A 26,820-nucleotide genomic window follows, 5' to 3' on the forward strand; every position below is an offset into this window, starting at 1 on the left:
CAGCAATGACCTCCAGAACCTTCATCCAGACTATGTATCAGTTTATGTCATATTCATTTTCCACATATAAGGGTGTTTCTTCAAGTTTTGTGTACTAGGGATTGATTTTTATTTCGGTTAAATGAAAACCACAATAAATCTGTCCTGAAAACTTTTTACCATTTGCTGCCTGTAACTTTTTTTTCCCCAGATGGACTTTCAATCTTAAAATGTATACAAAAAAATCTATTATTAAGACTATAATGATCCAAACATGCAGTAAACTAATTTCATAATGTAAAAATGACAACTAACAATTGTGCCAACAAATTTGATCGAATATTAGTATACTTGTTTACCAACAGTGTCAGCAAAGTCCATGGCTTAGATGAAATATGAGACATGTAAACAAACAAAAAAAGAATAATTGTGGGTATTTTAGAAACATAAACTACTAGCTATAAACAAAACACGCTATAAAAATGACAAAAATGACTGAATTCTTCTGTGATACATGTATACATTTTGTTATAGGAGAAAGTAAATAAAGCAGTGTTTACACAACATGCAAATATGAGTCAGTTGAATCATGAAGAGCAACACTGATAGTTTAAAATTGACTGAAAATAACTGAAATTACTATAAATCTACTCTCAGATCATGCAAAGCTGCTGCAGTTGCTAAAAATAAGTATAAGATTTTTAGAAGCATTGTTATATTGCAAGCATAATTTTCTACCAATCTCCAGGAAAGAAAGAAGTTGAAAACACATTCTGTGTTTGCACAAATTTAGCAAACAGCGACTCTGACCCTACACTGCTTATGTGTCTCATGTTCCCAGCATGCACAGAGAGAAATAAATCTAATCTTTATGTGCAATCAGTCACTATGATTTGGATGTATTGAATTCATCTTAAAATCTACGGCCTATTAGGTGCAAACTACATCAATCCTGACTGTGCTGCACATCTAAATGATCAGGCAACTCCACACTTTGGCTGAGGCACGAATGAGCAAGGGAGAGAAATGCTAGGATTGAAAGTGATAAAAGATATTGATTAAAATCAAGCAGCCGAATGAGTACATCAATAAAACCTTTAGTTTAGAAAGAACTGGACCACATGCATATAAAAGACCACACAACTCTCATTTCTCAGTTAGAACGAAATAGAAAGAAAGTGGACTGATATAAAAACAAAAGAAAAAACAGGGAAAGCCAAACATTCTGAATTATAAAATCATTAACATTTAAAGCAACAAAATATATTTAAAAACTATCCATTTTAAATTGCTGCTTAATAACATGTTAATGTAAAAACTATTACAGGACAATAAACAAAAAGCTTTATCTACCACATATTCTGATGCCAAATGCTAAAATACAAAAAAAAGAAAGAGCTGTCTTAAAAGCAACTTACATTCAATGCCCTTTTAACCCCAAAGCAGGATCATTTAAAATTACATAAAACAAATCAAATGAAACTGGAGCTCAAAGCACAAATCACACTAGCTTTTAACACTGGGCGGCCCGCCAATCACACTTCATCCAGATGGTGCTGCTTAATACTAAGTGGGATTGCTACTCTTGTCGGGATTCCAGTTGAATTTTTTCTTCTTTTTTTCTAGGGAATTAAAATGAAAAGACAAAAAGTGAAGTTCTTGCATCAAACAGGCTCTTCTTTCATTATTAGTTAGCATGATCTAATGACCCAAGGGTCTCTGCAGGATTTTAAAATCCAATTTAAGGCTTTTAAACACCGGCACATATAAAATGGCATGGGCAAAATGACTTTAAAATGATGATTTAAACAACTTTAAAGTTTAAATATTACTGGCTTTGACAAACCAGTATTATTATTTTAAGTTATAGAGTGATAAACCTCACATTTGAGCCATTTATATTCAGAAAAAAGAAAAAAAAAACGTATATATATATATATATATATATATATATATATATGTGTGTGTGTGTGTGTGTGTGTGTGTGTGTGTGTGTGTGCGTGTGTGTGCGCGCGTATTAGGGGTGACCCCAAGTAGTCAAAGATTTTATGCTTCGATAGGAGGTAACTGATTCGACTATATATACACATATACATATATATTAGAATATTGGTCAATTTTTATTGTAGATCTGAACAAAAACTGCAGACGGCCTGAAAGAAAATGTGAATCCATTCAATGTACAGTATTAATTGATTGCAAACTGTTCTGTACCCATGAGCTTGTAGAATGTGCAACAGTCCTGTGTTTATTTAGAAAAGTGCACATTTAATTAAATCATAGCCTTTTGAAATTTAATAATCACATTAAGCCACATTAATCAACATGACGTAATCCCATCTGTTAGCTTACCTGGTTCCATCTCTTCTTTCACTGCACTCAAACACCACAGCCGGGTCAAATTCGAGCCCTCACTCTCATTTCCTATCATATAAAAATGGCTATAATCAATCAATACAAACCAAACTGTAACTAGGTGAGTTTATCTGGGTGGGCAGGTCTTACCTTGAGTTTTGAAGCGTAACTGAGTGCGCGTTTTAAGTGATGGGAATCTTTTCTTTTTTGATGGCACCTTTGGTGAAATGTCTGGTCCGGCTGCTGGGACCAATTCTGTCTGTCTGTGACGTCGGGACTTGGAAGCCTAACAGGGAAATGATGGAAAGCAGTGTAATTATTTGCACAGTCTTATTCGAATTATGCTTAATAATCTATCTACCTATAAAGGCCTTGTAAAGTGTTTATTTTATTTGTTCATGTTATTAATTATGTACAGTTTTAACAAACAATCTGACCAGTCTTTTATGCTTTCGATATTTACCTCTACAGCTTGTCCATATGATTTGGATTTGATTGACGCTAACAGCTGGGCTCTGCTGGAGCACTTTGGGTGGAAAAAAAGCACAAAGTAAATGACACATCTCTCTGGTAAAACAAAAGTACTGCAACATCACAAGATTGCTACAATGCTGCAGTATGGGTTGAAGCACTATGTACTATTAAAGAGACAGATATGAATATTAATTTGAACTTAATCTCGTACTTCTTGATTTGAAGGTCCCTCTCCAGCATCCTGCTGCTCAGATGTCTGAAAAAACAAACAAGCAAAAGCAAAACATATATCATGCTTTAGCATAGGCGTAATTTACGGGTGGGACGGGTGGGACATGTCCCCACCACTTTTTACCAGGCTCGATATTGTCCCCACCACTTTTAAAAAGTAACTGAAAAATAGATTGCGTAAGGTATGTATTAAAGGAAAAGCACCATCTACAAATCGGCACTCTTCATAATCTAATTCATTAATTTAACAAATTTTTCCGCCGGTCAGAAGCTTTTCAACATCCTCAAAGATGAATGTTAAGTCTCGTTGTGAAACTATCGCGAGATACGCGATATGCGTCATGGGATATGTAGTTTCCTTTCCCTATAATTAATTAGTCTACAGATCCTGTACCTCTTTTAAAATTTATTTGTAGTCTACAATGTTAATACTGTATTTTAGTCTTAAGGTCTCTGCACACTGAGTCCGAAATTTTCGCATGCGTTTTTTCGCATTCGCAATCTTAAAAATTCGTCACGCACAGAGACCTTGCACACTGTAAGTAAATCGTGACGTATTGTCAAGTACGTCAAGTATTGTCACTGAGTCCAATGCGTTTTAATTAATCCGTTGCGAAAGAATTCGCAAAACTATACAAAATGTCTTCAAGCAGTGAGGATGATTTTGTTGGCCTCTCTCTTTTTAAAAAAAGAAAAAGAAAAAGGAAATATTGGGTCCATCCAATCCTTAGATTGGGCAGAGAGGAAGGAGAGTTCCACCTCCTTATCAAAGAGCTGCGGGATTATCCCGAGAGATTCAAAGTTTATTTCAGGATGTCAGTGCCTCAGTTTGATACTTTGCTAGCGATACTGAATCCACATATTAAAAAGAAGACCACCAATTTCCGTGAACCAATTTATCCTGAACAGAGACTGTCTGAGGTATGGACACACACACAGACACACACACACCCCGAACTGCGGCATCGGAAAGGTGCGCGCCAGGCATAAAAAAATAGGCAACAGCAGTTCTTTATATTCTGTATCTTTGTATTCCGCAATTTGTTTGTCATAAAGTGCTCTGTGCTGCAAGACGAAGTGTATTAATTTGTCTGACACCATTTTGGATTTTGGCTTTCGCTTGTACGGTGGCTCTGAATGGTCAAAACACCTTCTCAAAGCATCTCAAAATGCTTTATACGGATGCGAGAAACGCAAAAAAATCGAACCCGATCCGATTTTTTTTGACGGACGACAATTTCGGAGGCAGTGTGCAAACGTGATTGACAACGTGAGGTCGTATTTATTTTTCAACGTGCGAAAATTTCGGACGAAAAATTCGGACTCAGTGTGCAATGGCCTTTACTGTGCGTGGCTGCTTCACTAAAAAGCTTCTTGTATCACTTCCACGCTTTCTTTTGGACATTTTGTTGATGTTTTAACATTTATGCTATAGGTAGCAACATTTACCGTTAACTAGCCTTTACATGTGGGGTGGGGGAGGAAAAAATAGAGCTTTTATAAAAACGTCATAAAAAAAGATTCGTCAAAACAATTTCATTTATTTAATTAATAAAGGTAGTTTAACTATTTCAAACACAAATTAACTCTCATTCATGTTTTACACAAGGTTTTGCGTAGTTCAGGATTGGTTAAATGATTTGATTGGATGAGGAAACATTTTGTGGGCTTGTCTTGACTCTTGACGTAATGTTGATTCTTCGTTCAGCGGCAGCGCGTGCATTGATCACCTACTTTTAGCAAGTTGTCCTTTTAGCAAGTTGTTCCACATTGTGAATGTTACGTTTTTCTTATTTGGATTTTTATAGACATATTTGTGAATGTGATGCATGTGTGGAAATTAAGTGCATTTCCAACTCTGAACTCAGTCCCCAAGTAAATTCGGTTATTAAATAAACAAATAGCAAAACGTTTTGTGCGGTGTCCCCACCACTTTTCAAAGCAAAGTTACGCCACTGTGCTTTAGACACGCACACATATACTTTCTATATACATATTCAGGAATAAGTTCAGGATAGGAGCCAAGTTTTCACAAGATTTGTTAAAATTTTTAGAAATCTCAAGTATTAAACTCACCAAGATGTAAATGTAATGTAACATATTTAAGATTTACACAATCTTTTTTCTTAATTACATTTCTTAATGCTAGTACTGTTGAAAACCGTGAACAGAAAGTTGAAAAGGACAGCATTTATTTGAAACGGAAATCTTTTGTTATATTATAAATGTCTTTACTGTCATCAGTTTAAAGCATTCTTAATTAATGCATTAATTTATTTTAAAAACAAACAAAAATTACTTCCTAAAGACACTAGTTCCTCAACAACAAACAATACTACAACATAGATTCATAAGCACAAATAAACTTACTGCACGATTCATCTGCCAGCTGGAATAAGTGAGGATGGCACCGTTTAGTTTGGGAACCAGGTTTTGTTGTACAATATTCAGGTTTGGGTCTGGTTCAGTGAAAATGGCTTTCTTCACACCTTCATAATGCTCATGGATATTTGCAATTTCCTAAGGTCCGGAAAAATACAAATGGACTTGTTAACCAAAGCAGCCTTCCCATTTACAAGCAACTCCTCATCACACTTTTAATTGTCAAATTAAACAGATTTACAGTGGTGTGCAAAAGTGTTGGCCCCTTCCTGATTTTTAATTTTTTTACATGTTTGTCACACTTTAATGTTTCAGATCATCAAACAAATTTAAATATTAATCAAAGATAACACAAGTAAACACAACTTGTTTTTTATTATGAAGGGAAAACTAAATCCAAACCCACATGGCCCTGTGTGAAAAAGTGCTTGCCCCCTAAACCATTATCTTTGATTAATATTTAAATTTGTTTGATGATCTGAAACATTAAAGTGTGACAAACATGCAAAAAAATACAAAATCAGGAAGTGGGCCAACACTTTTTCACACCACTGTACATGTAAAACTCTCAAAAATCACAAATTAGATGCAGTTTCTACAGGCTGACTTTTAGTGAAAATGTTGTTTTGTTATAGCCATAATTCATTAAGATCAATATTTAAATCATGTCTTTGACTGATCAGTGACATGACCAACATGTGTCGAACCTGGCTCATGTTTAGCACTGAGTTTAATCATAAAAGAGCAGTTATAAAAAGCTTTCACACATTCAGAAATGTATTTAAACAAAACAAATGTTAGAGGAGATAAATTTGAATACAATATGAAGCTCTTGAAGCTGTTATGTTGAATCACCTCTAGTACATCTGTGGTGACGAGTTCCTGAGGACGTGATGGCGGATCAACAAACTCTTCACAGATTTTCCTCTTCCTTCCATCTTCCCTCTTTAGCCTGAAATTGAGCTGTAAACATGTGCAATGAGCACCTTTGGCCTGAGTTCAGAAACCTCAGGTTAAATCGGTTTATGTCAGAATGGACACACACAGCAAAGAAAAAACACTGCTTAATAAAGTCAACATGTTACGTAATTAATCATTCTTCTCCTGCATGACATATCCGAGTGAAACAGGATATTCAGTGTAGGCTGGGACTTCATCCACATGAAACGGACTAATTCATCAAAGTGACTGAAAAAAAGGACTTAAACTAAGAGGCATTTAATAATAACACAATGCATTATAAGCTTGATCATTTTGTAAATGGTCAAATTACACTAAAGACACATGACAAATGAAAACAATATGTGTTCTAAAATAATCTAAAAATATCAATCATGTTTGAAATCCTCCAATGGATGGAATAATTGTCTGAAAGAAATTTGATTTTGAGTTGATTCTTCCAGACTGCAAATCACAGCTAAATTCTGGGATGACAGTTGTGTAGTATATTCAAGCCTTTAGTTGTAACACCGTGACTTGCAACCAGTTTAGATACACAAGCACTGAGCTTATTAACCTACCGGTGTGGGCATGGCAGTGAAGTAGAAAGCTTTATCTGACAAGAGCTTTCTGAAGACATAAGCCACATCGTAATGTTGAGCATTCAGTGCATCCTTCTGAAACTGCATAACATCCTTCCAGTCCTTCAGAGCAACGCGGATCTACAAAGCAGAACATTCACAAAGAAACAGACAACCGCTCAAAAAGAATATGTTTTAAATGAGTTTTCATTTACTGTCATGTCATTCAAAACCTGTATGACTTTCTTTGGAACATAAAGAAGATATCTTGATGATTTGTCCATACAATAAAAGCCAACAAGGTCTAAAACAAAACTTGTAAGAACCAAAAACCTCAAAAATATCTTAATAAAAAAAAAAAGTCGTACAGGTTTTGGTATGACATGGGAGTGAATAACCCCAGGTCCTAGTAACAACAACTCTAAACAGAAACACTAAGACAAACAGTGACCCAGAAGGCTGACAGAATGATTAGATGCTGGGTGACAGCATACCTTCTCTCTGGGAGTGGCGAGTTGTGTGTTGAAGAGGCCGTACAGCAGATAAAGGGCCCCCACTCTGATCTGGAACGTGTAGGGAGGGAAAAAGTAAGGAGACACCACAGACAGAATCAGACGAGCGAAGCGCCTTCTATCATTTGGCTCCTGTTTACCACTGCAGAGAGAAGGAAGAAAATTGAAATAAATGACTTTTTAAACATAATAGGGGATGGGGACCCCTCATACAAGATCAAACCCTGCACGAAAGCATCCATACACACAATAAAAACATGCCAGTAATGTTCATAATAATAATAATATACAATAAAACGAACTTTCAACAAGAAATGCTTTCAGATATCAACTTTTGAGTTTTAAGTGCCAATGAAATATGAGTTTTGCCACAGTATCACATGTTCTTTATATATTTCTCTTACGTGATGATTCTAATCTCATTTAATTCGGATTGGCATGAAACTGTGCCTGGCATCGATGTCAAACTCACTGGAAGATGCTGCTGAAGTCCATCTCTCTCCAGATCTCTACAAACGGCTCGTACCGAACTGACTCTGTCGCCTGAAAACGACCCAGGAGTTCTTCACAGTCTGTTTTTACCGGTTCCCTGAAATGATCCATCCTGCCCCGTAATCACCACAAAGACTTTATTGCTAATGTTTTAAAATAGCATTGTTGTTTGTGTTCTCGTCTCGCTCACATGCTGCTGTGTTTAATAAGAGGATTAAAGTGTTCTACTGCCATCTAGTGTTTCGGATGTATGAAAAGTGCCAGTGTCCCAAACACAGAGCAGAGGTAGAAACATCACTTGTGTGGCACCAACTATTATCAGAGGATGATAAACTAATTTTAAAGATTCTGTCGATATAATACAATACATTCTGTAGGCATATACAATTACTCTAAATTATTACTTATCAAGAAACAACTCAAAGCCATAGCCTATAGTTAGGCTATATATTTTCATAAGGGTTATTTTCACATGAATTTGATAAAGATTGAAGTAATCATGCTAATAGCATGTACTAACGATTCTATTAATGATTGTCAAAGAGCAATTCATAAAAATAACATTTTACAAAGTGAGAGATAATCAAAAACAAGTCTGGCATCTAGGTAGGCTAATAGCCTAATTCAAAAGTAGATAAATTAGCTTTGGTGACACAATCAAGAAAGTTGTCTCAGTAACAGAAGCTGGAGGCTATTGTTTTCAAAACAAACATTCAGGAAAACATGATGATTGTGCAAAACGGCCTGCTGAATGTAACCCAGCATATTTGCATCTCAGAGATGTCTATTTGACGTGTGTGTTTACATTGTTATGATTTAAAATAATTGTTTTTTGCAGACGTGTGTGCTATCTGGGAAAAAAGAAACCCATTTCATTTTCACTCTTAAACACTGATGTATTTTACTGCGTGCCTGCATCAGCATAGTACTATTTCTGTGCTTTTGTTTCACTGGGTGGAGGGTAGGGCAGGTATGGGTAGCCTATATAGGGCATCGCAACATTATTGCCTTATTACTAAATGCCTAATGTTATTGTTCTGCTAGTATGTGCATTTAAGCATTGGATCTTATGTGGATTGTCAACCGCCATTGTTTCTGTTTTCTTCCCACGTCTGTAATTGCTTGTACTGGTGACACATACAATCTGAATGCTTTCCATTGAGCTCAAACATTTTAAAACTGCTCCTAAACATTCTGTAGGCATATACAATTACTCTAAATTATTACTTATCAAGAAACAACTCAAAGCCATAGCCTATAGTTAGGCTATATATTTTCATAAGGGTTATTTTCACATGAATTTGATAAAGATTGAAGTAATCATGCTAATAGCATGTACTAACGATTCTATTAATGATTGTCAAAGAGCAATTCATAAAAATAACATTTTACAAAGTGAGAGATAATCAAAAACAAGTCTGGCATCTAGGTAGGCTAATAGCCTATAATTCAAAAGTAGATAAATTAGCTTTGGTGACACAATCAAGAAAGTTGTCTCAGTAACAGAAGCTGGAGGCTATTGTTTTCAAAACAAACATTCAGGAAAACATGATGATTGTGCAAAACGGCCTGCTGGATGTATCCCAGCATATTTGCATCTCAGAGATGTCTATTTGACGTGTGTGTTTACATTGTTATGATTTAAAATAATTGGTTTTTGCAGACGTGTGTGCTATCTGGGAAAAAAGAAACCCATTTCATTTTCACTCTTAAACACTGATGTATTTTACTGCGTGCCTGCATCAGCATAGTACTATTTCTATGCTTTTGTTTCACTGGGTGGAGGGTAGGGCAGGTATGGGTAGCCTATATAGGGCATCGCGACATTATTACCTTATTACTAAATGCCTAATGTTATTGTTCTGCTAGTATGTGCATTTAAGCATTGGATCTTATGTGGATTGTCAACCGCCATTGTTTCTGTTTTCTTCCCACGTCTGTAATTGCTTGTACTGGTGACACATACAATCTGAATGCTTTCCATTGAGCTCAAACATTTTAAAACTGCTCCTAAACATTAAAACCAACCACAGTTTGGTTTGTGGATTGCATTAGAAGATCTTCAAGGATTTCTAAACACAACTTCTTGAGGATCTTCTGAAGCAATCCACAAGCCTTCTTTGCTGCATGTGTCCTATATGTAAGGACAACTGTAAGGATGTTTATAAAAATTATTTTGAGTATTTTTCATGTTTGTAATGAAGTAATGCATCCTTTCATGCTGGAAACTGGCTGCAAAGGCAGGTACATGCTCAAGAGTGATTTCATTTGCAAATGGTTTCATTAACAAATAATTTGTCAATGGATTGTCCTAGTACTGGCATATATAATACCAATATTGATGTATCTGAAAGAAAAAAAATGTAGTTGCCAAAGTGCCACTTAATAATAAAAAAAATAAACAGTCAACAGGGTAATGAAAACTGTGTTTTATTTGACAAACTGGAATAAAGTACAGATTTGAATACTGAACAAACCTAGCTGTAAACATAATTTCCTTAATCACTTCGGCTCAATTCTCAAATTAAGTTTCTCAATAAGTTTAACAATTTGTTTTGTTTTGAAACAGATTTGAAATGCTTATTAATTTAAGTAAATTGCATGTGTTCTGGCACATGTAAGCACAATTTTCTACTATTTGCGTAACCAAACGCACATAGCTTACCCATTCAAACTAGCGGGTTAGTTGTCAAAATCTGTCAGTAATGTGAATAAAGCCATGCTTATATAAAAATGTGCATATTCTATTGTAGACACTTTTTGTTCAAGTCGGCATGAAATCATAATGGACTTTATTTAGCTAAATATGAGTCAGAAATTAGGTAAAAAAAATATTGAATGGTTAGAGCCCCATTTAACATGACTTGTTGATTTGTAATTGTAAAGTTACATAGAAGAACCCTGTAATTAAGTGAGACAGATATACAGATAGACAAAGCTTTAATTTAAAACAAAAGACAAAATACTATACAAATTATTTCAATTGTTTATTAGGTTTACTAAACAAAGTTCCTACATATATCATAACTGCAGGTCCACACAAACACAGACAAGGTGAAACCTTTGGAAAGCCATACCCTGGAAACACGTGGTGGAGAACCCATTCGGAGAAGCTCTCTTATAGCTTATAAGTTTGCTGACCACATGAAAAATAGTGCCTATTGTTCCAGAATGTGCGGAAATCAGAGAAACCCTTTTCATTATTCAGCAAAACTCCCCTAATGACACTTAGAGTAACTCAGTGAATTACACAAAACTGGTTTATGATAGCTAAAGAAATAGAGAGAGCTAATATGTTTTTTATTCTTCTTTTATTGTCAGTGCTAACAGCACCCTTAACGCAGGTGTGTATAAAAAGATGAACTCATACACACATAGAGTGATAGATATAGCCTATAGCCCTAGTTACTGATGAAGTAGTTACACAGTACAGTTGCTAGCCATGCTGACAACGGTACCCACCACGGCTCCCAAAGTCCCCACGATGGCTTGGCCTGCCAAAGGGACTCCAGCAGCACCTGATATCATAAATTCAGTTGTTAGTTGAAGGGTTTGTGTATTTGCCCTCCTGCATAAATAACTGTTGTTAAACTGTTTAAAGTCTCCCCCAATATGTGACTCACCAGCGGCTTGAAGAGCTGCCACCACTGATCCAGCTGCGATCCCTCCTCCATTAGCGACAGCAGCAGCTGACATCAAAGAGGAGGCAATAGAACTTGCAGCAATTCCTCCTGCCGTGAAACCTACCGCCGATAGAACAGCAGGAGCTGCAGCCACTGCTGCGACTATTGGTGCAATCACAGTATAAGCCGGTGAGAAACACTGGCGCACATTACCATTGAAATGTGCAACTAAAACATTTATATCTATATTCTTGATTTAGACTAAATAAAATAGGATTGAAAATACAATAAAAATGTTTCATTTTTACCTGCTCCTACACCAGCTCCAATAAGCGTAACTTGGGAAAAGAAAAAACAAGTAAACAATTTTTGACAAACAAACATTTAAAATTCTACAGTTCTATTAGAATATAGGCTACTTACGTGGATCCATTTTAAACCGACTTCACTAAATGCTCTTGCATGTGAGCGCTTGCCTTAATACTTCAGTGGGCGGCTACTTTTTGAGAAAGGAAACCGAAACCTAATCGTTGGAGGAGGGCAGAAAGTTCAAGCCAAACACACACATTGTGTTGTTATTCATCGGTTGTTTGCTTGCTGTGTAACCTATAGCGATCGTTTTATGTAGTTTAATTACAAAGACAATACAGCCACTGGACAACTAAACAAAGCTGAAAGACGCTTTGCCAAAGACTTGCTTACTAGATGTGCACAGTGACATATGATGGTCAGATTGCGGTGTTGCAGGCGACAACATTGCAGGTTGTACAGCCGTGGCCAGAAGTTTAGACAATGACACAAATATTAATTTTCACAAAGTCTGCTGCTTCAGTGTTTTTAGATCTTTTTGTCAGATGTTACTATGGTATACTACAGTATAATTATAGGCCTATGTATTTCATAACTGTCAAAGGATTTTTATTGACAATTACATTAAGATTATGCAAAGACTCAGTATTTGCAGTGTTGATCGTTCTTTTTCAAGACCTCTGCAATTCACCCTGGCATGCTGTCAATCAACTTCTGGTCCACATCCTGACTGATGACAGCCTATTCTTGCATAATCTATGCTTGGAGTTTGTCAGAATTTGTAGTTTTGTTTGTCCACCTTCCTCTTGAGGATTGACCACACTGTAAAAAAAAAAAAAAGTTGAGCAAACTTAAAAGTTTAAGGCAACCAGCTTCAGCAGATTTTTGAGTTTTCTCAACGTCTTGTTTTCAGTTTATACAACAAAAAGTTGAGACATTTCCTAAAAAAATAAGTTGAGAAAACTCAAAAATCTGCTGAAGCTGGTTGCCTTGAACTTTTAAATTGGCTCAACAATTATTATTATTATTATTTTTTTTACAGTGCACATTCTCAATGGGATTAAGGTCTGGGGAGTTTCCTCTCCATGGACCCAAATTTCGATGTTTTGTTCCCTGATCCACTTAGTTATCACTTTTTCCTTATGGCAAGGTGCTCCAATGTTGGAAAAGGCATTGCTTGTCACAAATGTATTCCTTAAATACTGATTTAATTTGATTGATAACTTATTCTTATTCTACTTTTTATTATATTGTTTTAATTATAAATGTTAAAAATCTTATACATTTTTTAATTGATAATTAAAAGATGATATACTTTTAATAAAGTTAGAAAAATGCCATTACAAAGGTAAAAACCATATTCCGTGTAAATCACTTTAAGGAGTCACATATCACCTCGTAATGGGAAAGTTAATTTTTTTATCAGAATTTTTAATTATTGATTAGAAGGTGCTCCTAAATTTTTGACCATGCTCCTAAAAAGTAAGTGTAGAGCCCTGTTACTCCATCAGTTGATCTGTAAATTACTGCAGATTTGGGCAACATTTAATGCACTATCTTTGGCTCTTAAAGTCACATATATAGAACAGTTTTTGTTACCCAGACAGACGAGTAGTATTTTATTAATTTATGTCTGACAACAGAAACAGAAAATATGTAAATTAAGCACTGACAGCATATTTCCACACAAATGTAGGGTTTATGATAAATAATCGAAATGAAGAGGAAGGCAGTCGACATATCCACCTTCTTCAGCAAAAGGCCTGTAAATTCTGAGAACATTTAGGGCTTCATTTACTGCAACAGTGTACCAATTGTTTTGATGAAGTAATGGGTTAAACATCTATGCTTCTTGTTTACTTTTACTCTCATTTGAAATTAATTTGCACTTCAAATAAACATGAGGGTACTTGCAGTTGAATTGCAGAGCGACTTTTTTTCTATTTTGCTCTATACAGAAAACAGTAATAGCCTATGTTTTGAAGCCTATAACTTTATATGCTCCCAGAATGAATGGTAACACCAAAAATTATTGTCTGCCACTAGATTTAGGCATGCAACACTTTTTTGTATTGTGCCACCCTAACATTTTATACTGGCCCCTTTCGGCCACCCTATATAAAAAAAAACGGAGTGTCTATTTACACTAAGTGCAAAGGCTTGTTGGCAAAGGCTATTTACACTAACTCCGCCCAGTAACGAGTGATTGTGTTAGTCAACACTAAAGCCAATGTACCATCAATTTCAGTGGCGCAGGTGGTAAAAAGTATGCTTTACGATGCGATTGACCCGAGTTTGAGCCCTCTTTTTGCCTAACTTTTTTCTCCCTTTTCAAATCTCATATTGCATCAGAAAGGCATCTATTGTAAATAAAAATGGTGTAGGGAGGGATTTATTGTCTCAATAAGGTGGCATGCATTTAATAATTTGAATTAAAACTATAATTTGCACTCAATACGTTATTGCGTATGGTTTTATAATGTACGACAATACTGAGGTGCAGATAATGCCACTATTTGCAATAAGTAGTATAAATAGCAGAAAATCTTGCTATTTTAACAGTGTAAATAGAATCTATAGCTATTTGTGTTGTGACACGTCAGAGAGGTTTGGATCCATTTGCAGCTTTATTAAGAATTAGTCAGGCAGTACAGGGTCAAACAGCAGAGGCAAAACAGAGACAAAGGCTGTGTCCAAATTCAGGGTCTGCATCCTCCTTAGGATCCTTCCTACCCGGTTGAAGGAGGAGGGATCCTCCGACGTCCGCAAAACCCGGAAGTCGGTGTTTGTGAATTTGGACAGCCTACCCTTCTTTCAGTTCCCTCCCACCCGTTGCTCATATCCTGTCGCCTAGCAACCGTGACAGCGCCAAGCAAGAAGCGGGAAAATGGACAAACAAAGAGTTATTCTCCTCATTTCAATTCTTTTGGAAGAAATAAAGCAATTAAATAAATAAAATACTTTCTTTGCTCGTTGTCGGAGAGTTTTTTATATCAGACTACAAGACAGTCACATCCAGGAAAGCCATTATAGCCTATTTTTATTTGTTTTTAAGTATTCTACTAATTTCTCCTACAAATTAATTGAGCCGAAGCATAAACTTTAGCTTGTTTTGTCAGAGAAACTCCTCTCCCACTCCGCTACCGCTCGCTTCGTCCGCCATTACGCTCTGCCGAAAAGAATTATGGGATAGGTAGGACGGGAAAGGATCCACCACACCCATCCTTCCAATTCGGGGAAAAGGAGGACGTATTTGTGGGCCGCATTTGAAGTAGTGGTGGAAATTTTCGTTCTTTCCAGAGACTCGTTCATTTTTCGTTCGTTCACCAAAATGATTCGTTCAGATTCGTTCACTAACTCGTTCAGTGACCATTTTTCCATATTACACAAATACGTCAGCATGTGCCGTTCAACTAACGTATTTACTTGTTACAAAATAAAAACCGATTTGGCTTCATTAAAAAGTGTGCCCTTCTCATTAAATGAATAAAATAAGTCTAAATAAGTGATCAAAGTCATTACTCTTTTTATCTTTTAAATTACACTCTTTTCGGATGACCAAAGCACAAGTGTTTTTTTATTTGTTTGCATACTAGGCTAGTTAACATTTAATTGTTTAGGCAGAGATTTACACGTTCAAATCTGAGATTATGTTAAACGAGGAGTTATTCTGTATGTAAAATATGAATATAAACAAGCGTGCACAGTACGGATACCTGTGCTTTGCATCCGCTTTCTGCTGATTGATGAACTAGATTGACAGAATGGCCGACCTACCCGGTCAACGAACTGGGTATAGCTACCAGTTCGTTCAATTCGTTCACGAACGGGAGATCTCTCTCTCGTTCAGACTCAAAGCAGAGCCATCTCGGTCAATGATGCTATTATATTCGTTCGTTCGATCCAACCAATTACATGCCCCTTCTAAACCCGAGCTGAAATGCTATTTGCTGACGTGAGTCACGTGACGCAAATGAGATGGGATGACGTGATGCAAATAATCAATACTGCCATATTTTTTTATGTTTCACAGTTTTTAAACAAACAAAAGTGCATGACATGACTAACATAATGAAATATTTTTTTATTTAAAAGTATGTAACTGTTCAAACATAAAACAACAATAATATAAATAAATAAAACAAAATGATAAATAAAAAAATAAAACAAAGAACCAGTTGTTCGAACGACGAACGTAATAATGAGACGAGATGTATGTATGTAACAGTTCATTTGACTCTTTCAAACTCAAAGCAACTCAATGAAGGGCGTATTCGTTCACTAGATTCAACAAATCACATGCTCCGTCCTCGTATCATACTCGAAGGCTATTGGCTCGAGGTTTAGTCATTCTTTGACAGAGGAAACGGTCCAGAGCTACGCATGCGCGCAATAGCGGCGCGCTGCGGTGGAGGGAGGAGTTTCAGTGAACGAGAAATATGAGTCTCAGTCAATGGATTACGTGAACGAGAATGATTCGTTCACCTAAAAGATTCGTTCAAAAAGAACGATTCGTTCACGAACGTAACATCACTAATTTGAAGGATCCTACGAATTTGGACAGCCTTCGTCGCGGCGCTGTGACGTAACATCCTTCAAATGAGTACTCCGAAGGATGCAGACCCTGAATTTGGACACAGCCAAAGAGTCGAATAACAGGCGGGAGATCAGAGCAGGCGGCAAACAAACACAGTCCAGTGAAAACAATCCAGGTTGGGGCAGGCAGCAAAACAATCAGAGTAACGAGAGAACAGTCCAAGATCAAACCAAGAAAACAAACACGGGTAGACCGCTCAGAAATGATGGCCGGGTCAAATCAAGACTTCGCAAAGAGTCTGAGTGAGTGTGTGGCTTATATGTGTGTGTGTGTGTGTGTAGATGAGGTGCAGGTGTGTGGCGTGATCAGTCCCAGGTATGAGGGATGATGGGAAATGGAGTCCGAAGGGCAACTGACTAATATTCTGGTGACGGAGGAGGCAGTACGGGAGCCTCCTCTGTAACAATTTGCACTTAGTGTAAATAGCATATCTTTAAAAAACTACTGCTATTTTCACTTGGTGTAAATAGCATCTATCGCTACAAAATATGCTATTTGCACTTAGTGTAAATAGCATCACGGAGTGCAAATAGCCGCTGCCTAAAAAAAATCCTGGAGGCGCCACTGCTCCCAACCATCCAAGAACAGTTTGGTGACGAACAATGTCTTTTCCAGCATAATGGGACACCAACATTCTTTAAAATATTTTTTTTCATGTTTCACAAAAGAAAGAAACATTTAAACAAGGGTGAGTCAGCGATGACAGAATTTTGAAATATTTATTTAACAAGCATGTTAAGAGTATCAGTGGTGTTTGATTATACTACGCCCCATGGCTCGAAAAGGACGTAACAAAAATGGGGACACACAAGAAAGTGCAAATAACAAACAATTTATTAACAAAGAGAAAAAGCACAAAGAAAGAAAACAATGTATGTAACAGTCAGGAATCAGTAGTGTAAAGTTAAGTGAATGCATGCAAATGTAATGGACTATAGTAATGTTGAATGTATAAAATAAAACAAGGTTAAACCAAAACCAAACAAAACCAGGTCCAAAGTGCCGACGCCCAGGCCAGTGATCATGCAGCTTTTAAAAGGACGAGACAGGCGAGACAGGAAACCAACAGCAGGTGTCCTCGATGAACCCATCAGAGAACAGTTAGATGAGAGGCGGAGCAGTCGCACAAGTCACCCAAGGATGACACGCATAACACATGGGTCATCACACTATATATGATTTAATTTTTGTGTATATGTGTGTGTGTGGGAGTGAACATGGCATGTGTAATTGATATGTGTGTACAGTGTATTCATGTGTAAATATAATGACTCTTCTGTTTGTTTTGAGAGGGCGTTCTCAGTTTACTGAATATATAAAAAATCCAGAAAGATGAAACACACACACTGTTGCTTAAACCCTGCATATGAGTGTCTGTGTTTAGTGTTTTTCCAAGCAACAGAATTTCTCAGAAACGTTTGCAAACAATGAAAATGTTATATGAAAATTGACAAAAAAAGATATCTGAAAGCTAAAGCTAGACTGAATGTGAGATACTACCAATTCGTTAGCCACTAGTATAGACAAATAATTAGAAGAATAATAGAGTGCAGTAAACAGTAAAGCTATTTGTGCTAGAAGCCAGTGTACATATGATTATTATGATAACTACTACTAATAATAATAAGATAACAACATAGTCAACAACATAAGATAGTCAACATGGGACTGCACTTCATCCTGCCGCATCTGGACAGACCAGGGACTTATGTGAGGATCCTGTTTGTGGACTTCAGTTCCGCTTTTAACACCATCATCACAGACACCCTTCAGAATAAACTGACACAGCTCTCCGTCCCCACCTCTGTCTGTCAGTGGATCAACAGCTAAAAGCTTGGCATGATTTCCCTTCACTGGAAGTAAGGGGCCTAGCCAAACACCAATATCCCTCCTCCACTGATCTTTACAGATGGGACAATGCAGTCAGACAGGTAACATTCTCCTGGTATCTGCCAAACCCTCAGCTGGAACTCTTCAGATGTGAATATCGAAGCATCATGCGCTTCAGTGCCTCAACTCTCAGTAACCTACGTGGTCTTCTGCTTCATCACTGAGTTACTGCTGTTCTTAAAGGCTTCTACTTTACATTAATACCACTTTCAGTTGACTGTGGAATGTTTGGCAGGGATGAAGTTTCACAAACTGACTTACTGCAAGGGTGGCATCCTATCATAGTACCATATTTAAACTCACTGAGCTCTTCAGAAGAAAAATTGTTTTTTTAAATAAATGCAAATGCTAACCACATGGCAGGTACTTGATTTTATACACCTTTGACAATGGAATCACCAATAATTAGTTGTGTCCCAACACTTTTATCCATATGTTTCTTTCAGACTATCCGTTTGTCATCCAAAACCAGTCTGTCAGCATTCTGACAACTATATTTATCCAAAATGACTTCATTCAAGGTATACGCCTACTTGATGTTATAAGCAATTAAAGACTGATCATGACACTGCCAACATTATTCTGTATGGTTTGCATTTAGATAATACAAGACACAGGCTTAGTCATACAATTTTTTATTTAAATCATTTAAGTGTTAAACAGCTTAATTAAAACAGCTTAATGTTACAGATTTTTCCCCAAGGACAAAGTTCATGTACAATGTTACCCAAGACAATTTTTTTATGATTACATTTACCTATATAGCAGGTGCTTTTATACAGACATCACAAGCAATATTTCATAAGAGCAAACAATGTGTGCGGTGTGTTAACTTAAACATTAAGTTTAAAGTAGAAAAATTCCCAAAATCAATGGTGTTGATTTAACACCAGGAAATTTACTGTGAGTACAGAATACAGCAGAAGAGAAAGATGATGATGATTTATTATTATAATACTAAAAACAGTTTAATAGTGCCCATGTTTGTAGGTGTAGAATAGATAAATGCTATGTTTGACTTTATGAATCCTTAAATTTTCTGAAGGGCTTTTTGGGGCATTTACGCTGTGCAGTTGCCAATTAGCCTGGCAACTGAGCTCACGGCAGTTCCCACAGTGCCCATGACACCTCCGCTTGCGACAGCACCTATTTTTTGAAAACAGAAATTAGTTTGAACCTGTTTTGATCACACATGTTTCCAGAGCTACCATAGCAAATAAAAAAACATCATATGAAACAGACGCTACTGCTATAAAGCATTTTACTTATTAGTTGGATAGACAGATGTTCAACCAAAGCTTTGGGCAGTGTTAAACAGCACTTATACAGTTAAGAGAATTAAACCTTAATTATAATGAAAAAATAAAACTAAAAACAAAAACCAATTCAGTGCTTAAAAGAGAATACTGGGTTCACCTGTGGCTCCTGCACTGCATATCAATGGTCCACCCACAGCTGCACCCACAGTGCCGCCTATGGCACCTATGACAGCCTGAGCTGCAACAGGGATTCCAGCCGCACCTGATAAAACAAATTATATTATTTAAAACCAATCATTCAAAATGAGATTTCCACAGGAGCTATAACAGAATTCATACATGAATGCAGGGCTTTCACTTGAATTCACAGATCCTGAATAATTCAATATAGAGTGGATTTTTGTCAAGTAGGTTACCTGATGTCTTTAATGTGCACAATTCATTACAAATGTATTCAGCATTATGTATAGCCTAAATAAAAAAGTCTGAAATGTTTGTATTTTGTTAAAAATGATCTGAAATCAATATTTGAGCAAATAGCCTACATAACCAGCCAGTGTTCGAAACTATCGCCTTACTTTAGCCCGATTCACAATGGTTATCTTATTATGATGTTTTCTAATTTAAGCGGTAAGGGTAGGTTTTCGCGGGAAATTCGAGCATGGCACTGCGTCATTACGTCAGGTCTGCAAACATAAAGAAATAGTCCCGGCTACTAGGCTATCGCATGTGAGGATCCTGTCCTTTAACCCAGTGTGAACAACACACTATACAGTCTATAGCTTAAACAGCCCGCTTCATCGCAATTCATTTGAAATTGCACAGAGTGAAGAAGAAATTCACAGAATGCAATAATGAATACTGAATTGTGATAAACAGGAAAGTGGGTCCAGCTGAATTCAAATAGTGATTTGTTAGATGGGTATAAAAAAAAAAGGTTATTATACCGTGGCAGCGGTCGTGTAAAGCCCTCCTCGTGTGAAGGCCAAAGAGTGTAAAGACCATCGACTCTACCATGCGACTCCACCGGACAGGTACACTGGCAAAGGATATAAGTATCGCTTTTTATTTTTCCTACTACTTGTTTCACTTCGGTTTCAGTTTTTTATAACAATTTCTAACTATGTGTAAGTCGTTGTTGTTTTAAAACGTGTGCTTGGCTCAGTGTTGATGTCTGTATAAGTTGTTTATTCACTTTTAGTTTTATTTAATTTTAGTACTTCATACTATATGGAAATGAAATAATATATATATTGAATTTTATTTTTATATGTATGTATATGTGTGTGGCTGTACATACACGTTTGGCTTAGTGTTATGTTAGAAGCATTATTATACTCATACCTTTTGTTGTTTTAATATTTTGAATTGTTTTTAGCTTATTTTTTTGTTTTCATTTAAATGTTCAGTATTGAAATGTTGTATGCATGTCAATTTTATGTAATTTCTTTATTTTCTTAAATGTGTGTATATAGTATTTACAGAGTTTTTACTTTTAGTTTTAGTTACTTTTTCTTATTTGTAAGTCGCTTTGGATAAAGGCGTCTGCTAAATGACTAAAAGTGAAGTAAAAAGCAATAGCAGAGGTTTCTAGATATGTGACTCACCAGCGGCTTGAAGAGCTGCCACCACTGATCCAGCTGCGATCCCTCCTCCATTAGCGACAGCAGCAGCTGACATCAAAGAGGAGGCAATAGAACTTGCAGCAATTCCTCCTGCCGTGAAACCTGCCGCCGTTAGAACAGCAGGAGCTGCAACCACTGTTATGGCTATTAGTGGAAACATGGCATTAATGGCATATTTGTAAAACCTTACTCAGATGGATAAATATTTAAAAATCACTTAAATCAGTTAGCCTGAGTTAACATTTGTATTGCAACAGTTCATTGCGTTTAAACTTAAACGCTTTCAATTTCCACCGTCGGGCCAAACCGTTCCCGTTTCACTCGAGTTCCAAGTGGGGCTGATACTGATAACAGATCTCGAGGACAAACGCGTCAGTCATTACATATAGGGTATGAGATCGCCCAAAAAACACACTTGGCCTGCTACAGAGAGAAACTAGTCGCCAGATAACAATCCTGAGCAGCATCACACGCATCTGCAGACACAGCTGCTGAGAATACTGTACAGTATAACGCCGAACCGAGCACAGGTGGAAACATAAAACCGTTGGGCCCGACCGTGGAAAAGAAACTTAGATTCTAATAAAATATAGCAAAACTTGAAAATCATGTCTTCTATCTAGTGAAAAGACATTTAGCATTTTATTTACCTGCTCCTGTGCCAGCTGCGATCACGGTCCCTTAGAAGAAAACAAACATAGGTTAGTCTGCGATTGATAAATATGAAATATTCTGCAGTTTTTTCAGGTAGGCTAGCTGTCTACTTACAGAGATCCATCCTAAATCAACCGAAACGGCCTTGGACTGTCTGCTTAGCCTATGTGTGAGGGTTGGAATTTAAAGGTCTTTGGGTGTATCCTTTTCAGGAAACGAAACCAAAACCTCAAACAGACGTCACACTTCAGCCATGCCATTGTCACTTGGTCTGCCTGTGTCATTTGATTCTGATCCAATCTATTTAAATCCAGTCCAAGGAACTTTAGACAAACATCGGAGGGAGGCAGATCATATTGTTCTGATTCATCAGTTGTTTGCTTACTGCGTTGCCTACCAACCAATTTATGTAGTTCAGTTGTTTGTTTTCTTTTTCCTTCCGCTTATACCGGGAGTGTCGCAGGGAGATATAGACATCTGTCAACTGCTGACATCCGCATGAGGTGGCCAAACCATTTTATTCTCTGATTCTCGATGTAGCTTAGGACTGATGTTGTTCCTACTATGTCTCTGATCTCTTCATTCCTGATCCTGTCTGGTCTTGTTGACTGCTCTCCTCAAGCATTTCATCTCACAGGTGGTCAGTTTTCTCTCGTGGACTTTTGTTAGGGGCCCATGTCTGGCACTGGTAGGTGAGAGTGGGTATGAAGATGGTGTTGATAAGTTTTGTACTAAGGCAGCTGTTGGGGTGTTTAAGGAGTGGGGCAAGCTGATAGCGCAAGCTTTCTGGCATCAGGTTTCAATTCCCAAGGACAAAACGGTTATCAGACGAGAAACATTGCTGAGAGAAGCTGTGAAAGACTTGCTTACTAGAAATGGCGAGTGCTGGCCGGATTGCAGGCAAGAAAATGGCAAGTAGCAAACGAGTTTGAAATAGCAACATATAAACACAGAAATACTCAACAAATGACAGCTAAACAAGTCTGTATAGTGCTTGATAAAATATAGACTGTTTCAAAGCAGCTTTAATGTATGACAGGAAACTAACAGAATCAGTAAGGCCAACTTCAAATAGAAGACAAATCCAAATTCTGTATGCTATTCAAGGACACAAATCCTTTTAATTACAATTTCTTGCATTCATACTGAAAGGTGATACCCTGGAATTTTGCAACAAAATATTTTAATTGATTAATAAAAAATAAAAAAATAAAAAAAAGTTATCTTCAATCACAGGACATGCACATTTCAACTGCACAAGCATAAACTTGACATGCACACAAATACAAAGTGCTCACAATTACATTGTTATCCGTTTTTAACAGAAGTCCTTATTTTGGCATAAGCTCTTTGTTCTCCAGCAAATTCATCACTGTCTCTTCCCCTCCTGCAGATCCATCGTCGTCATCATCATCATCATCATCATCATCAGAAGGTGGTTTCTTGGAACGAGATAACAAATCTGCAACTCCGCCCATTACAGCACCTGCTGCTCCACCCACAGATGCCACAACTGCTGTCGCACCTGCAGACAGTCCAGCAGCACCTGACCAGAGAAAACAATCACCACAAATCTGAAAAATGTTCTTGGGCATTTTGGGAATGACACAGGAGTCACAAAATGATTAACTATGTTTGTCTAAACACCTCCCTTAAAATAGAAAATGGACATAGGCACGTGAACTTTTAATAAAGAATACCTGCAGACTGGAGGACAGCGACTAAACTTCCCGCAGCCACACCGCCACCATTTGCGATGGCTACTGAAGACATCATGCTGGCACCCAGAGAACCTGCTGCTATACCAGCAGAGGTGAATCCAGCCATGGTGAGCGCCACTGTGGCCAATGCAACCGTACCAACTAATGGACACAAACATAATTATCTTGTGTACAACTGATGTGTTTTGCTTTCATTTAAAGCAAACAATCCTGAGAACACATTTACCTGCCCCAACCGTGACCCCAATTATGGTGAACAGACCTGAAAATGGATAAAACCGATTAATTCACTACAGAATTTATTTATAACAAACTCTGCACAAACCTTAAATTTGATTGAAATTCTTTTTTTGTTTGTGTTTTAAATGTTCATTACAGTGGTTACCGGTTGAAAAATATTGCATTTGATTAAGATTAGAGAGATGCATTAGAATATACCCAATAAATGGTTAATTGCTACTTTTTGCTGATATATTGTAACGACTCGCTGGTCATTAAACAGTCCATGCTTCCAAAATACTGATGTCCATGTTTTATTTTTCTGTTATGGATCACCGTGAAAACTACATGCAAACAAAGAAAACACAGTTTTAAACAATTCGAAGGACATCAGTGCAAATAAAGAAATATGCAAACATTAACTCTTTTACCGTCTTGGCCTGATAACCAGCAGCAGAATGGTAAGGAGCTCTAACATGAGTCTCTGAATTCTCATCTCTCCATTCAGTTTGTGCCAATACTTCCAGTTTAAATTAATCAGGAAGGGTCACGTGACATTCATTTAAGTAAAACTTAATGAAAAGTGTACAACTAAAAGTACAACACCAGCAAAATTATGAAAGTGATACACACTTAGAAAATACAAACAATATAAACATCAATCCCTGAAATCACAAATAGGTCATTCATAACTCATAACTGACCTATCAGCTACAGCTATCAGTTACACTGTAAAAAGACCGTCTGTGTCAGTTATTGAGTGTAATATACTTTCCTTTTTGGGAAACTTGTAGTCTTAGTCTTTTCATTTACTATAACTATTACTACTTTTCAAATATTAACCACGACTTTGAACACCATTTGCTTTTTCCCACCGTTTGCAGTGTGAAAATAATTTCTTCAAAATACAAACTTTTTAACTCATAAATAATGCTATTTGGACAACTAATGTCTAAAATGATGATTTCATTTTCTGTTCGTTGTTTAAATATAGCAATATGTTTTACCCGGAGTTGAACCCGCGGTTGTGTTTTACCTTATTTATGACACTTCCATAACATCTCATTCACCAAAGCAACATTTTGCGCTACTTACCGCGTTTCATGATTTAAAAGATCGTACAGAACGGTGACGGTGTTTTCATGCACACGGATAGCGTTTCATTTGCGGCACAAAGTCCCTTGTGCATAAGTAGCCTAATGACGTAACAAAACCGGAACTCCACAGTTCCCGGAAATCACATGAGTCCGTGTCACCCGCATCTGAGAAATAAATCCACTGCTATGGCAAGCCGTTTTGACATTCCTTCTCAGGATAAAAGTTCTTGATATCAACAATTCAGTTTTTACTAGTTAAAATGTTAATTCTTGATATCAGGAATGAGGAGAGGAGACAGAGGAGGAGACAGAGACATGCACAAATCTTTCAGGAGAGGAAGCATGTTCTTGAACGGTTGCATTTCCTCAGTTATTCAAAATGAGCAAAGAACATTTACATTACCAAAGCAAATCATAATTGACTTCAGTCTAGCGCAAGTATTATGCGATCTACACTGTATCTCTTAACACTTTACAGCTCCTCGGCCACCGGAGCTGATCAGCCGCGCCGTGGCAAGTTTCTGAAGCAGCTGCAGTTAGATGTCCCGGTTGCTATAGAAACAGTCAGGCATCTATGATTCCTTGAAGAACCTTTATTATCCCTGTAACCTTCATTTGCACAAAAATTCTTTACAGAGGATAATGGTTCGTCAGAATTTTAAAATGTTCTTCAAAAATGTTTCTTAATGGAATCACTGGGAAAATCCAATTTTGGAACCCATTTAAGTTAGGGGTTTAACAGAGAAACTGTAGAATAACTAATTAGGTTCCCAAAAGAACCTTTCAACAAGTTCTTAAAAAGTCCTTGTTTTCATTGTCTCAAGAAACTTTTTCCACTGTAAAGAACCTTTTGTGCATTAGAACAATTCCATTATAAATGCCGAAATACGAAGCAGTTACTTACAATAGTTTATTTAACAATCACAGCCAAATGTGGCCTGGTTCTTTCCAGTGGCCTGTGTCATAAGACAAGCTTACCATATAAACCAGGCTTATTTCAGTTTTAGTCTGACTTCTTGTTAGTTGATTTGGTTCAAAATAAATCAGATTAACTGAAATAAGCCGGGCTAATATGGTAAACTTCTCTTATGAAACAGGCCCCAGGTCTTAAAATTGGGAAAATAAAACCACAGTAGAACAACATGACATATTGCACCGTGTCATTGTTTGTTTGACAAAAATAAAGCCAAAATGGAAAAGCCATGGTTGACAAAATTAGGACACCCTTATTGTTACCATAAGAACTACGAGGGTAAGTAGCAGTCAGGCACTGCCAAGCAAATGACTTTGATTAACTGATCATCAGCAAGGGAGCACCTCTATGAAAGCAGATGTTTTGACAGTTTGCTGGTCTGGAGCCTTCAGGTGTGTGTTAACACAATGCCAAGGAGGTAAGACATCAGCAATGATCTTAGAGAAGCAATTGTTACTCCCATCAATCTGGGAAGAGTAATACAGCCATTTCCAAACAATTTTAAGTCCATCATTCTACAGTGATTATTCACAAGTGGAATACATTCAAAAGACACCAATCCTCCCAGGAGTGGACATCCCAGCAAATTCACCCCAAGATCAGACCATGTAATGCTCAGAGAAATGGCAGACAACCCAAGAACTTCAACGCAGGCTCCACAGTCCTCCGTTAACATGTTAAATCATAAAGTTCATAATAGTACAGTTAGAAAAATATGGAACAAGTATGGCATGTTTGGAAGGCTTGCCAGAAGAAATCTATCTAAAAAAAGCATGGGAGCACAGTTTCGGTTTGCAAAGTTGCATCTGAACAAATCATAAGACTTGAACAATGTCCTTTGAACAGATGAGACCAAAGTGGGGATGTTTGGTCACAATGAACAGCAGCACATCTGGTGAAAACTTAAC

At 37.0% G+C, this 26,820-nt stretch overlaps 4 protein-coding genes across 5 annotated transcripts; all 4 read right to left on the reverse strand.

Annotated features, from left to right (window-relative positions):
- Window positions 1–89: 89 nt before the first annotated feature.
- LOC306884686 (snRNA-activating protein complex subunit 1-like) lies at window positions 90–8,171 on the reverse strand. Of its 2 annotated transcripts, none has more exons than XM_079440789.1 (10): window positions 7,926–8,171; window positions 7,436–7,595; window positions 6,942–7,082; window positions 6,277–6,384; window positions 5,410–5,559; window positions 3,020–3,064; window positions 2,798–2,860; window positions 2,485–2,620; window positions 2,332–2,403; window positions 90–1,601 (listed from the first exon to the last, which is right to left on the reverse strand). In XM_079440789.1, exons 1-10 carry the CDS (start codon window positions 8,054–8,056, stop codon window positions 1,546–1,548), a joined length of 1,062 nt encoding a protein of 353 aa, XP_079296915.1. In that variant the 5' UTR covers window positions 8,057–8,171; the 3' UTR covers window positions 90–1,545. The 2 variants fall into 2 exon arrangements, with proteins under 2 accessions (XP_079296915.1, XP_079296916.1); XM_079440790.1 differs by having other exon boundaries at window positions 7,858–8,149.
- A 2,189-nt stretch (window positions 8,172–10,360) lies between these two features.
- Window positions 10,361–12,279, reverse strand: LOC306884277 (interferon alpha-inducible protein 27-like protein 2A). Its single transcript, XM_079440015.1, has 4 exons — window positions 11,992–12,279; window positions 11,877–11,906; window positions 11,569–11,730; window positions 10,361–11,463 (listed from the first exon to the last, which is right to left on the reverse strand). The coding sequence occupies exons 1-4, from the start codon at window positions 11,999–12,001 to the stop codon at window positions 11,366–11,368; spliced, it is 300 nt and encodes a 99-aa protein (XP_079296141.1). The 5' UTR covers window positions 12,002–12,279; the 3' UTR covers window positions 10,361–11,365.
- Window positions 12,280–18,985: 6,706 nt separating this feature from the next.
- Window positions 18,986–22,895, reverse strand: LOC306884760 (uncharacterized protein). Its single transcript, XM_079440945.1, has 5 exons — window positions 22,017–22,895; window positions 21,899–21,928; window positions 21,231–21,392; window positions 19,781–19,885; window positions 18,986–19,510 (listed from the first exon to the last, which is right to left on the reverse strand). Exons 1-5 carry the CDS (start codon window positions 22,024–22,026, stop codon window positions 19,425–19,427), a joined length of 393 nt encoding a protein of 130 aa, XP_079297071.1. The 5' UTR covers window positions 22,027–22,895; the 3' UTR covers window positions 18,986–19,424.
- On the reverse strand, window positions 22,869–25,062 carry LOC306884759 (uncharacterized protein). Its single transcript, XM_079440944.1, has 4 exons — window positions 24,938–25,062; window positions 23,850–23,885; window positions 23,603–23,764; window positions 22,869–23,448 (listed from the first exon to the last, which is right to left on the reverse strand). Exons 1-4 carry the CDS (start codon window positions 24,945–24,947, stop codon window positions 23,234–23,236), a joined length of 423 nt encoding a protein of 140 aa, XP_079297070.1. The 5' UTR covers window positions 24,948–25,062; the 3' UTR covers window positions 22,869–23,233.
- Window positions 25,063–26,820: the final 1,758 nt, after the last annotated feature.

This window comes from Barbus barbus, assembly GCF_936440315.1.
Source record: "Barbus barbus genome assembly, chromosome: 18".
Taxonomy (NCBI): domain Eukaryota; kingdom Metazoa; phylum Chordata; class Actinopteri; order Cypriniformes; family Cyprinidae; genus Barbus; species Barbus barbus.